The sequence below is a fragment of the Sminthopsis crassicaudata genome, chromosome 5 (assembly GCF_048593235.1).
Source record: "Sminthopsis crassicaudata isolate SCR6 chromosome 5, ASM4859323v1, whole genome shotgun sequence".
Taxonomy (NCBI): domain Eukaryota; kingdom Metazoa; phylum Chordata; class Mammalia; order Dasyuromorphia; family Dasyuridae; genus Sminthopsis; species Sminthopsis crassicaudata.
In genome coordinates, this window is record NC_133621.1 from 3,507,364 (window position 1) to 3,521,883 (window position 14,520).

Sequence of the window (14,520 nt, forward strand, 5' to 3'; positions counted from 1 at the left end):
ATTCTGGCTTTTCTAGGAGAATGAACACTAGTAGAAATGTCCCACTCTAGTACAGAGAGCCCCCATTGCTCACTTTCTGTCCTCGTCCTCCGTGCTGGGGGTTATTTCCTGTTACTTTTTGCTCTGAGGCGAGGCTAAAATTTGCCTCAGTGTCCTTAATGTTAATGAATTGAATACTCAGTGGCACAAATTTTTGCCCTAAGTAACCTCTGATGAAACAGGACTGACCCAGCTAGGTTTTAGACCTTTCTGCAGCCTTGGGGATCCATCCACCAAGAGTCGGGCTATGAAGAAGATACTGAATTCTTCCCTGCTCCCTAGAAGTCTCTGTAGAAGGAGCCTGCTCTAGGTCTCAGTGCAAACCACAGTTTAGGGATCTCTTTCTAGAGCATGGAGACTAATGGAGAGGGTGCAGAATAAGAACTGTAAAAATGAGCCATCTCTAGTGTTAATTCCTGGCGACTTTGCTATGCTGGGGTTCTTTTTGTCCTGCGAATTCAGCTGGGTTGCTCTACAACTGGCAAATTACTGCTAGTTGGGGACTGTTTCTTAGAGTCTATGAGAACTGGGGAAAAGGCCTGGTCCACCATTTTGATGGCCCCGTGACTCAGAAATTGTGACGTATGAAAATCGAAACCTACTTTAAAGTATGTTTCTCTGTGATGTTTCCCCTCATGCACCCTGAGCTTTGGCTTACCTCTCACCTGGAGGGTGGACTTCTTTTAAGACATTTATCAGGTGGTACTCTGAGGTCATGTCTTACTGAACACTCTGGATCTATGACTTATTTTAAGACTGTTCTTCATGAGAGTAGGGACTGGTTAATCTAAATCAGCTGCAGTTGCTGGAACAAGGGCTGCCTTAAGGCCAACACTCACCATCACAGGATTTAGTTTCTAACACTTGTTCTGGACAAAGATGCTGATTGTCTAGTTCTTGGATGATCACAGCTCGAGATCGGACCTGGATTCCTCCAAAGCCGAGATCTTCTCCATTGACACAGGTTAACTGGCATAGGCTCCAAGCTGACCATTCTTTCAAATAACAATCACCTGTTAAAACAGAAGTTTGTACAATATAAACCAAACAATATACATATTTATGCATGTCCGTGGGGATTGGTGGGAGAGAGAGAGAAAAAGAGAGATCCGAGACACAGAGAGAAACAGGGAAAGAGGGAAGGAGAGAGAGAGACAGAGAGAGAGAGAGAGAGAGAGAGAGAGAGAGAGAGAGAGAGAGAGAGAGAGAGAGAGAGAGAGAGAGAGAGAGACAGAGAGAGAGAGACAGAGAGAGAGAGAGAGAGAAGAGACAGAAACAGAGACAGAGAGAGAGAGAGAGAGACAGAGAGAGAGAGAGAGAGAGAGAAGAGACAGAAACAGAGACAGAGAGAGAGAGAGAGAGACAGAGAGAGAGAGAGAGAGAGAGAGAGACAGAGAGAGAGAGACAGAGACAGAGAGAGAGAGAAGAGAGAGAGAGAGAGACAAAAACAGAGAGACAGAGACAGAGAGAGAGAGAGACAGAGAGAGAGTGAGAGACAGAGAGAGAGACAGAGAGAGAGAGACAGACAGAGAGAGACAGAAACACACACACACACAGAGAGAGAGAGAGAGAGAGAGAGAGAGAGAGAGAGAGAGAGAGAGAGAGAGAGAGAGAGAGAGAATATGATATAACTTCTCATTCCTTTCCCATTTTAGGAAATGTTTTTAAAATGAGTTTTTGATGTAAAATATTTATTTATTTATGGATTGTAAAGAGCTGAAACAAGAGAAAGGAATAACAGGTGACATTATTGTTATCATCATCATTATCACCACCTATATCATTTCTCAAAGCAAGAGTGGATTCAATACCACTGAGATAATCCAATGTAACCATAAGTCAGTCACACTGGATAGAGCTTATGAAATGGACACTATCCAAGACTGGAATACAAAAATCTCACCATAGATGACATGTACAAATGGTTATGTGCTGTGTCCAAAGGGCTATCAAACTGTGCAGACCCTTTGATCCAGCAGGGTTTCTACTGGGCTTATATCCCAAAGAGATCTTAAAGGAGGGAAAGGGAAGCACACATGCAAACATGTTCATGACAATCCTTTTTGTAGTGGTGAGAAACTGGAAACTGAGTGGATGCCCATCAGTTGGGGAATAGCTGAATAAGTTATGTGTATGAATGTTATGGGATATTATTGTTCTGTAAGAAACAATCAGCAGGATGATTTCAGAAAGACCTGGAGAAACTTGCTGAGTGAAATGAGTAGAATCAAGAGAACATTGTATACAGTAACAATATGTCACGTGAATCAACTGTGATGCACTTGGCTCTTTTCAACAATGAGGTGATTCAGGCCACTTCCAATAGACTTGTGATGGAGAGAGCCATCTGCATCCAGAGAGAGGACTGTGGGGACTGATTGTGGATCAAAGCACATAGTATTTTCACCTCTTTTTGTAGTTTGCTTGCTACCTTTTTTCTTTCTTATTTTCCTCTTTTGGATCTGATTTTTCTTGTGCAGCATGATAAATGTGGAAATATGTTTAGAAGAACTGCACATATTGGAAGATATAGAATTGCTCTATTGGATTACTTGCTGTCTAGGGAACAGAGGAGGTGGGGAAGGAGAGAAAAAAAGTGGAATACAAGATTTTGAGAGAACGAATGTTGAAAGCTATCTTTGCATGTATTTTGAAAACTAAAAAAGGTATATCATAAAAATACAAATGGTTATATGTATTGAGCTTATTGAAATTAAGGGGATTATTCTAGCAGGCTGGAACCAGGCTTTGGCATCAGAAACTATAAAGTTATCCTTAAGAAGTCCAAATTTAGCCATCAGGCTCAGTTGTGGATCTTCTGAATGCTAAGCCCAGCATTTGTTCTGTAACATGCCATATTGCCTCTTAAACAATCCAAAAAGGGAATCTCTTCCACTTTGATAAACTGGTTTACAGAGTTTGGAAAGCTCTTGAATAGAGAGCCTTTCATTTGATCTTCTTAACTCTCCTGAGAGAGTGGAAGGTCAGATTTCATTTCCCTTGGATTACAGATGAAAAAAGTGAAAATAAGTGAAATAATTTCCCCAGATACTTTTTTATGGGGATGACTGCATTGTAGTTTTCCTAATCACTATTTTAAATGACGTTCATTAATCCCAGGGCTCTGAAGGGAGTAGGTACTTAGTTGAGGTCTCTGGTGGTTGTTCAGTTGTTTCAGTGCTCTGACCCTTCCTGACCCCATTTGGGGTTTTCTTGGCAGAAATACTGCCATTTCTTCTCCATCTCATTTTGCAGATGAGGAAACTGAAACAAATGGGGTGAAGTACTTGCTCAGGGTCATTGAGATTGCTTTGAACTCAGGAAGATAAGTCTTTCTGACTCTAGACCTGGCTGACATTGGATCATCATTAGCATGAGGTGCTAGGTTCAGTTTCGTTATTGTCATTTATACCTGAAGAGGACCAAAAATGACACCAGTATGTTTGAGTCAAGTTAGTGTGTCCCAGTGTGGTGCCTGTGACCATTTGGGCTGCTTCTCTCAAGGTGCATCTCGTGCTTCTTCTGAGTGACTTCAGTTTTGCTTTACTCATAAAGCACAAAACCTTCTCTGAAGAGGACATGCCATGCTAGAGGGTCCTGCATGTGGTACAAGCTAGATTAGGTATAATTCAAAGGAAAACAAACAGATCCAGGCCCCTTTCTGGAGCCAACCCCATTGAATTGATTATTCAAGATTAAAGAAGTCTAGGCTCATATCTTGTGCTGATCCTATGGAAATCAGGTTGGACATGATTCCCTCAGAAAAATCACACAGAAATGTGTCCTATTGTAGAGCCCAGCCTAGAAGGCTGTCTCAGTGCTGTCAGGGTCAGTATCTAGACTACAACTTTGTCCTATTAAATTTGTCCAAACCCAGTCCAGTAAGGGATTTGGGGTAGGTTGGTAGGGATTTCTATCCTCTTATTGCCTCTCTGAGTCTTTCAGGCCTGTATTGCCTGATTACTTTATATAGGGACAAAATGAGGGTGTGATTTCATTTATAAAATCACAGTATCACAGATATAGAGATAGAAGCAGCCTTGTAGGCTTTCCAATCCAACCTGTTTGTTTTGCTGATGAATAAAGTAAGGCTCAGAAACAAGCTCAGTATAGACTATAACACAAAGGCAGGATTTAAATCCAAAGCCTATGGCTCCAGACCTGGTGCTCTTTCTTCTGTACTGTGTTGCCTCAAAATTGAGCTATCTCAAGTTCTTGAAGAATACTGCTGAGTCCAAGATAACCCAGGAAACTTTGTCTGGAGGATACTTAAGTAATAATATATGTGTATATTTAACCACCCTCACACACGTGTAGATCCTTCCTTCCCACTGGGGACCACCTTTCTTCTAATGTCTCCTTGGGCTATGGGTTGACCTAGTCTTCTTGGAACATATGTCAGCAAAGCCCAAGCTCTGAGCAGTCTTAGGCAGCTACAAGGACTTCAGGGATGGCCGGAGAGTGCCTGTGTCAGCTTCCTGAAGACCTGCTCACTAAGCATGTCCCTCTCAGGTTCACTACTCCAGTTGTGGGCACATTGATTATTCCTTCTCCCTTATCCTATCTGATGATGGTCAAGGTTGTACCCTGCTTCCTGTTGAAGAAAGGAAGTCCTGTGCTGCTGTCATGGTCAATTCTGCAGATCACGTCGCACATTTGGGGGAAGTAGTTCTTCATTATGCTGATATCGTACAAGGGATTCTCTCCCCATCCTTCCAAGAAAGGGGAGATGGAAGCGATACAAAATAAATACTTGGCAATTGAAAAAAAGTAAGACACATTAAAAACAAAAGCAAAAGCCATGGCCTATTGGTGATTAAGAAAACCATGTAAAGAGGAATGTGGAGGTGATCTTTGGAAGTCTTCACTGGATCTGGAGAAGAATTCCCAGAATAATGAGCTCTCAGATGGCTCAGGAAAAAGTAACAGGGCATTGGTACAAAAAAGACAAGCCTATTTCAAGCTAAAGCTAACCATATCCCAACATCCCAGCTTTCTCCTCTATAAATGGGGTTATTGCAATAGGTGATCTCTGGGGCCAGTCCTAGCTTTTAAAACCCATGCATCTAAAATGATCTTGTCCTTGTTACCAGGGCAAGGCTGTGTGCAGGTATCCTCAAGCACCATCTTCTTATTTCCATCCACAACGGGCTCGATTTCTGCACAAAATTCCTCATCCACAGTCTTGCCAAGATCCTCTGCCGATCCGTCACTCACTGTACAAGACACATTTCTGGTTTTAGTCCCTTCTCCGCAGTGAGCATCCTAGAAAGGAAGAAGGAAAAATAAATTAGAACCATAGAGCATTATATTAGTGAATGGCTTTTTATTAGAAATCCCAGTTAAAAAGGATTTGTTATCTGCAGGAAAACAAACGCAAGTAACATATATACATAAGCACAAACTCAGTCTGCCTTAGCTTCTCATGTTTATAAATGATGAAAGTTTCCAATGAGGAAAAATGGAACCAAGAATTGCATCATGTCACCTCATTTAAAAGAGACTCATGTGAGTTTCAAACATCTTGATCCATTGGTCCCACAGTCCTAAGTCATTTTTTTTTTTTTCAGATTCCAAGCAATGAATGAACAGAATGAGCAGCTACCCTTATTTCAGCACTAGGGACAGCACCCAGGGTAGGTTTTTGATTTCTTCTGAAAGTTAAATTTCATTTAGATGATCCTCTTAGTCTTTGAATGGTTCTAGCACAAGAGAGAAGTTCAATAGCAGGGCTAATTAAGGCGTTAGTCCAAGGTCAAATACTTAAAATCAGAGGCTCATATATTTACAGCTGAAAGGGAACTTCGAGGCCCTGATTTTATAGAAGAGGAGACTTAAGTTCAGATACATAAAGTCTGACCCAAGGTGACATGGGTAATAAGAGATAGAGGCAGGATTTGAAATCAGGCATTATGATTCTAAAATCAGCCACCTTTCCACTTTTTCATATTGCTAAGATGCCACCTATATCCTGTCAAATGACCAAGCGCAGGGCCCCTACAGGTAACGTGCATCTGCTCCCGCCCCACTTTCTCCATGCATTTACCTCCACTCGGCAGCTTGACCATTGGCCATACTGCCATCGATAACAGGGCTTCACTGGACAAGGTTTGAATTGTTCTATCAGCGCAGGACAAGGTCTGCCATCTCCCTGGAATGGTTGAATTACCGTTCGCCTTCGAATCATTTTTCCTTCAAAAGACACATTAGGCAATTTAATGCTAATAACCGATATTTCTGCAGAGATTTAAAGCTTGCAAAGTCCTTTATACTTAAGGTCTTATTTCTGCCTCATGATGGCCCTTTGATGTGGGATTCACATATATTTAATTCCCATTATATGGTTGAGGAAACAGACTATCAGAGCTATTAAGGAGGGCAACAATTGGTAATTGTCTGAGGGGGGATTTGAATCTAATTCTTACTGATTCTAGTTGTGGGTCTCTATCCTCTGGGATACACTGACTCTCTCAGCTGGGTGATGTACAGTATCTTGCCAGCCAGCTAAAACTTGAGACCTTGCAAGCACAAGAAGAGCTTCTTGCACAAAGGAGGTCCTTTAATTTTGGTCCTGCTGGGGCACCCACCTGTCAGGCCACATGTGTGAGTACACTCTGACCAGGGGGACCAATCAGAAAGCTGACAGTTGACAGGGCATTCCACCACACAGGACATGTTCATTTGCCAGGTCTTCTCCAGGCTGAGCTGAAAAAAAGAAATGGCCACAAATCAGGGATCAGTATTTCACATTGAGTATTATATAATTTCATTCTTGCTAAAGTGAAGAGAGACACTGACCAAAACATCACACACACACACACACACACACACACACACACACACACACACACCCTTTCTTTTAGGCTCACAAGAAATTAGGATTCAGGGGCATCTCATGGGCAAGTTCTATTGATAGAATTTATTGCCAGGTAGATGGAAGTGGGTGATAATGGACACCATGCAGAGTTCTCCAAGCCTGGAGACAAAATACTGGGGTGCATTGTAGACAAATACTTCTAGCATTAATTTTCTCATCAGTAAAATGGGGATAATTCTTATATTTGAGAGCAGCATTAGGAAGCCAAATGCTCACCCAGGACCTCCATTTACCAGGCACTTCAGGAATTATGGCAAATTTGTAAAGATGCTGCCTCTTTGTCTTTTGCTTATCAATGCTCCATTCTGTGATTTCATGGGTTTTTTCCCCTCTGATGACATCGTGATGAACCCCTCAACATATTCCTTGAGTCAGAGGACATCTGTGAGGAGCCCAGTCACATTCCCTCTGTCCCTCCCAATTGACAGAAGGGGGAGCAGGATGAGCGGCCTCAGGCAGCCAGAGGCAAGGTGGCTGTGGACAGAGCCACACAAAACCTTGTGGCTCTGAGAAATAAGGGAGCATTAGATTTGATGAATGATAGAGAGCCAGTGGAGACATCATTGCTCTGTGTCCTGCATAAAGCAAATCAATAGGTTATTCAAACATTGTGACTTTGACTAATGGGACATTGAGAATAAGCTGAGCTAGATCAAGGGAGCAGGCTGAAGGAAGCTGCATCTGTGTGAACACATCAGGAAATGGGAGCACCCCGTTGGTGGGAATTTCTTTACCTGTGATCCTGAGGTTGATTTATATTCTTAGAATAAGGGCACTTTATCTTTCTGCTAGCTATTAGAAGCCAGCATATGCTTTAGCAATGGAAAGGCACAGAGATGAGCTGGAACAGTCCTGATGCTCTGAACTTTCTCTTCACACTAGAACCATCAGATCCTAGTATTACCCTCAACCCAAGCTCTTGATGGCTGTCCTACAGGTCAAGAAATGGTACAAGAGAGACTAGGCAGCACTGGGGGGTCTTATCACTTTATTTCTCAATGGAGAGAGGAAATAGCAGTCTTGCTGATGCAGGAGGACTCCAAATTCACCTTTGTGAAGGAAACGTGGGGATTCAGCCAAAGGTGAGAGGCTAAGTAATCATGACATTGATGGTATAATGGATACATAGCTACTATATAGAGAGTCAAAAAAGCCTTGGGTTCCAATGCTGTCTCCAATTTCCACTTACTGTGGGCAAGGTTATCTCCTTAACCTCTTCTAACATTAATTTTCTCATCAGTAAAACGGGGATAATTCTTATATTTGAGAGCAGCATTAAGCAGCCAAATGCTCACACAGGAGCTCCATTTTAAAAGACACAAAGTGAGGAGATTCCTAGAAAAGGATAGTGGAAATCATTAAAGTCATATTATCCAAGAGGAGCAAGGTTTCTTCTTTGAAACAATATCACTCCTAATGGCAGCTTAATTATATGAGTTTTGGCCAAGATTTTGTTTCAATGTATTTCAGTGTAAATTTGTTGGACCAAGGTGTTTGCAAATCACATGAGTCTCTTTTAGCTGAGGTGGCGTGATGGAATTACTGGTTCCATTTTCATCACTGGAAACTTTCATCATTTATAAACATGAGGAGCTAAGGCAGACTGAGTTTGGATGTATATACATATATATATATATATATATATATATATATATATACTGAGTTTGGATGTATATACATATATATATATATATATATATATATGTATATATATATATATATATATGTATATACATCCAAACTCAGTCTGCCTTAGCATATATATAAATATATATACAAATATATATATGTATATATATATATGTATATATTACTTGCTTATTTTTTTCCTGCAGATAACAAACCCTTTTTAACTGGGATTACTAACAAAAAATCATCCACTAATATAATGTTCTAGTTTAGAATGTTACTATGTTTTAAAAAAACACGGAGCAGAATAAACTCCAGGTGTCAGTTGTATTAATGTCTGAAAAGCCCTATGAATGTTGAGGTAACACTACATGCTGTTAACCTCCATTTTCCTCCATATTGGGGATCAAGCCCATTATTTTTCAGGTGACTGGAGAAACAGCAGGAGTTAGCTACTATGCTTGGCTTGAGAACAAGTTTCTGCAGAAAGCAAGCAATCAAGTCTTTGGAAGAGTGTGTGTGTATGTGTGTGTGTGTGTGTGTGTGTGTGTGTGTGTGTGTGTCTGCACACACACATGTGATGTATATACCTATGCAGGTGTGTGGTAGTTCTCTGAACTGTTGAATCTTTATATCTTTATTACAAGCTCTGATGGACAAATGCTTTCTAATTCCATTCCTTTGTCATGCCTTTTTTCCCCTCCCGGATGACCCCTGCCTTTACTACAATGATACAAAGAGCACAATTCAAATTTATCTGACTTAGGGAGCGTAGCTCATATGTGTTGGATTTGCTGATTTGTTTTTTTTTTTCTATTTTACTTTTAATTCTTTGTTATGTAGAATGACTCTTTGAGAAGAAAGGGGGAGGATAGACAACTAGGAAATATAAGTGTGGTAGAAACAAAAGGCAGCAATCACATTATTTAAAGAGGATTGCCACTAAGTAAATATCATTGATATACATGTGGCTCAGTAGTTAAAGGATTTGGGATTTCATCTGGATGGTTATTTTTCTACCAAAGCCAATGATATCCCTCTATCATTTAGAAGACATGACCATTTCATGAGTTGTTATGGCCAAAACAAAGCCATCCATTGTTCTGGGGACCAGTCTCCTCAAACTGCAGTTGGGTACCCCCTCACAGAGCCCTTCAACCTTAGATAACTTCTAGGCATATACTAGACACTTTAAAATGATGATTGATTGACGGAAGCACCTTCATGATAAGGCAATGGAGGTGGACTTTAACTGTCAATAAGCCAGTCTTCCAGGGACTTAATAACCATTCTTTCTAATGCCATCATTCCATTTGTTTAAGTTATAGGGAATTGAATAACATCTGCATTTAGAAATGGCAAATGTCAATGGTCTGTTGTGGTAGGATAGAAAATATGCTGGATTTGGAATCGGGGGATTGGGTTCAAATCTTGGCTTGGGCAAATAACCTCTCTGGGCTCAGTTCCCTTCTATGTAAAATGAATGGGTCAGAATAGATGCTCTTCAGGATTCTTTCTGGCTCTAAATATGATTTTAATATCCTCAGACATGTGGGGAATGTCTTCTTCCAAGAAGGTAAAGTCTAGAAGTCATTCCTTATTTAGTAAATTGAAAAAAGGTAAAAGCTGGTTTTGTATCTGCCTCAAAAAATTCATATCTTGATTTGAAACGATGGCTTTTGTAAACAGAAGCCAGGAGGTGGGGAGGCTCTGACTATGTCTTCTTGGCGCTAATGACTGGCTCCACTTCTTGATTTAAATTATTTTGGCCAGATGCGAAGACCTACATTCACATGATTAGAGATTAGAAAGTCATACCTAATTATACATGTAGATGACATATGATTAATGTTTAGCAGCCCACAGTAAGCATGACTGACACTGGCGGGTGTCCTAGACACTGCTCACAATTCCCATCCAATTAAAAACCCAATAAATGCTCTGAATAAGATTTACTGTTTTTATTCCTGTGATTGCTGATTGGTCCCCAAGCATTTTCCTCAGGAGAAGCTCATTAGCATTTTTGTTGAGCCTCATGCAGGAGAAACTAGAGGAAATGATGGGAAGAAATCAGTGGTGACAGGCATAATATCTTGTTCCAAGGGCCATTCGATAGTCTGTGAGTAGCCCAGAAAAAAAAAAATCTGTCAGCAAGGGACCGTGTGGTGAGCAGGTCACTTGGCTCAGCATGAACTGAGTTATTAGAGAAAAGTATCCACCCACCTCTTCACAGTACTTCAGGTCAACGGACTTGCCATCACTGCGAACACAATCCAGCATCCTCGTTTTGATGCCGTTCCCACAGACCGCCTTCTCGCTCAGCTGGCAAGTGCTCCAGTCTACAGAGAGGAGAGCACGTCAGCACACAGGACCTCAAAGCAGATATTTAAGTAGGCTCTGGTGACCTGAAGCTCATTCTTTTATTCCTGACTCCATCAGGGTCCTCACAATCCAATCCTGCACGAAGCCAGCACCAAGGCCAGCGTCCGCATCAGAGACTAATTGCAATGGGTCTGTCTACGGGTAAAGATGAGATGGGGACAGCTGTGTCACTGCCTGAAACTCCAAGGATGGGTGCTATCTCGGCTCAATCATGACAGTAGTTTGTTTGATGACGTGAATGTTGAACTAGAGAGCAAATGTGGTTTCTGTTGTATTTCCTTTATAGCAACAGCAGCTTTCAGAATGATATTCTTTTTTTTTTTTTCCCAAAAGTCAGTGCCACATGGAGATGACAGGGCCAGGCTTGGAGCCAGGAAGACATGTGGTGCATTAGTTTTCTTTATTTTTATAATAGCTTTTTATTTTTCAAAATACACACAGAGAGAGTTTTCAACATTCACTCTTGCAAAACCTCGTGTTCCCCGTTTTTCTCTCTCTCTTCCCTAGACAGCAAGTAATATAACATAGATTAAATACTTCCAATTCTTCTAAACATATTTCCACATTTACCAGATGCATTAGCTTTCGCAGCCCTTTAACTAGACCTTAACTCAGCATTAGTTCAGGGCATTTCCACAGAGACAATTCCTTACACTATCAAATTACAGGTCCATCTTTTTAAAAATCAGATAGAAAACGAAGGGATCACAGAACCAGAGGATTTCAGATTTGGAAGGGATCTTGGAAGCCTATTTATCCCAACTCATTCGTCATCAAGAATCCCTCCTACAATGGGACCAAATGGTTCTCCAGTCTCTGTCTAAAGCCTTCAGGGAAGGGGAGTCCACTCCCTCTCAAGGTACTCTTTCTTATTCCATATTAGCACAGCCCTGAAGGTTAGAAGCTTTACTTTCTACTTTCAAACATGTACCAACACCTGTGATCTCAGGAGTGTGGCTATTCCCTCATGTCATACAGATTGCACCCCACTCATGCCTTCCCACCCTGTGCGAATCTTTCTTATGCACTTTCACTCATCACTCTTAGTTCTCTAATCCAGAGCAAAACAAATGAGCCAGATCCTTTAAAAGCAAAAAATGGTAGAAAGCTGATGTGACCACTTTCTCTGGCTGTATTTCATATTAATTCACATGTACCCATGATGCTCTCTACCATGTTCTCCAACAGAATGTAAGCACTTGGTATTTTGTCTTGTTTTTATCTCTGTCCCCAGTGCCCAGCACACAATAAGGTCTTTATGAAAACTTAATGTCTAGTACACAATATAGTCTTTATGAAAACTTAGCACCTAGCACACAGTATGGTCTTTATGAAAACTTAGCACCTAGCACACAGTATGGTCTTTATGAAAACTTAGCACCTAGCACACAGAATGGTCTTTGTAAAAACTTAGCACCTAGCACACAGTATGGTCTTTATGAAAACTTAGTACCTAGCACACAGTATGGTCTTTATGAAAACTTAGCACCTAGCACACAGTATGGTCTTTAAGAAAACTTAGCACCTAGCACACAGAATGGTCTTTGTGAAAACTTAGTACCTAGCACACAGAATGGTCTTTATGAAAACTTAGCACCTAGCACACAGAATGGTCTTTAAGAAAACTTAGCACCTAGCACACAGAATGGTCTTTGTGAAAACTTAGCACCTAGCACACAGAATGGTCTTTAAGAAAACTTAGCACCTAGCACACAGAATGGTCTTTGTGAAAACTTAGCACCTAGCACACAGAATGGTCTTTAAGAAAACTTAGCACCTAGCACACAGAATGGTCTTTGTGAAAACTTAGTACCTAGCACACAGAATGGTCTTTATGAAAACTTAGCACCTAGCACACAGTATAGTCTTTGTGAAAACTTAGTACCTAGCACACAGAATGGTCTTTATGAAAACTTAGCACCTAGCACACAGAATGGTCTTTGTGAAAACTTAGCACCTAGCACACAGAATGGTCTTTGTGAAAACTTAGCACCTAGCACACAGAATGGTCTTTGTGAAAACTTAGTACCTAGCACACAGAATGGTCTTTATGAAAACTTAGCACCTAGCACACAGAATGGTCTTTAAGAAAACTTAGCACCTAGCACACAGAATGGTCTTTGTGAAAACTTAGCACCTAGCACACAGAATGGTCTTTAAGAAAACTTAGCACCTAGCACACAGAATGGTCTTTGTGAAAACTTAGCACCTAGCACACAGAATGGTCTTTAAGAAAACTTAGCACCTAGCACACAGAATGGTCTTTGTGAAAACTTAGTACCTAGCACACAGAATGGTCTTTATGAAAACTTAGCACCTAGCACACAGTATGGTCTTTGTGAAAACTTAGTACCTAGCACACAGAATGGTCTTTATGAAAACTTAGCACCTAGCACACAGAATGGTCTTTGTGAAAACTTAGCACCTAGCACACAGAATGGTCTTTGTGAAAACTTAGCACCTAGCAGAAAATAAAGTCTTTATGAAACTTATATTGAATTTAGAGATTATAGGCTTTGAGCTAGAGGGAGCTCAGAAGTCATCTAGTTCAGCTCCCTCATGTTATTAAGTAGTTAGCACAGATAATGGATTGATTAATTCATTTAGACAAGAGCTGTAGCTTCAGTAGGTTAGAGCGCTCCCAGGTGAATTTCTCCCAATGTAGACGGACACCTTCCCTGCATCCCAGTCCTGGAGAGTTTTCTGGGGGAAGGCCCTGGGCTAAGAACCTTCCAGACTACCCACATCAGCATATGTTCGAAGGGGACACTACCCCAGCCCTTTCTGAATCATGCAGGCTGCCCCCTCCTTTTTGTTTCACAGATGAAGAAACCAAGACTCGGTGACTGGTGCCCAAGGTCCTGGCGACTAAGCCAGGACTCAAGTCCATTTCTCCTGATGTAACTCCAGGTGGAATTGGATTGAGTGATTACTTCTGAATTTCTTCTCTCTGTTCTTTACCATTGCTCCAGAAAGTCCCCTTTCTTCTCGCTCCTCTCGGAAATGGGCAGATTTCTGACTTTGCAGGTTGTATGGCCACCAGGAGCTGAATCTAAGATGAGCTTAGAAGGCTCTGACCTTCTGTGGCCCCTTGAAAGGGAGGGCCCTAGAGATCTCAGGGGACCAGTCTTTTGACAGCATCTCGGGAATCAAGCTTAGGATAAATTCAGGGTTAGAGGCAAAGCCTTGTATCTACCTTAACTAACTATCATGCAATGCAAAGAAAGTGTGTCAGGCCCTACACCCTTTTCTGGCGAGCATGGCTTGCATTTAGCAAGCCCTTGTGGGTCCTTGGCTCTTCCAGAAACAAGCGGAAGGAAAAGACTAGTGCTTTGGAGTCGACCCCTTGCGGGCTGATGCAGTGCACCCACAGACATTTATTTCATCATGGACTCCCACCCTCTCACCTGTCACATTGTAGTCATAGTGGAAGCAGTTCCTATTTAGGACACATGGCTCCTTCTCGATGGTGTCAGGGCAGGGTTTCCCCTCATCTGCCTGTCGGAGTGGATCCGCCAACCTCTCCCGGAACGTGCTTTGATTGCAAGGCTTGGAGGGAAGAAGATGAGAAGGTCTGAGCATCATGACTGCCT

General features: G+C 41.5%; 1 protein-coding gene and 1 long non-coding RNA gene across 2 annotated transcripts in view; one reads left to right on the top strand and one right to left on the bottom strand.

Annotated features, from left to right (window-relative positions):
• Positions 1-14,520, top strand: part of LOC141544445 (uncharacterized) — a 44,690-nt gene that overhangs the window by 22,227 nt on the left and 7,943 nt on the right. The gene's annotated exons all lie outside the window — the stretch shown is intronic.
• THSD7A (thrombospondin type 1 domain containing 7A) overlaps positions 1-14,520 on the bottom strand; it is a 308,918-nt gene that overhangs the window by 10,916 nt on the left and 283,482 nt on the right. Inside the window, 6 exon segments of the mRNA XM_074270637.1 lie at positions 879-1,052; positions 5,130-5,304; positions 6,086-6,231; positions 6,627-6,744; positions 10,769-10,884; positions 14,335-14,476. Of these exon segments, the coding sequence (XP_074126738.1) occupies positions 879-1,052; positions 5,130-5,304; positions 6,086-6,231; positions 6,627-6,744; positions 10,769-10,884; positions 14,335-14,476 (871 nt within the window).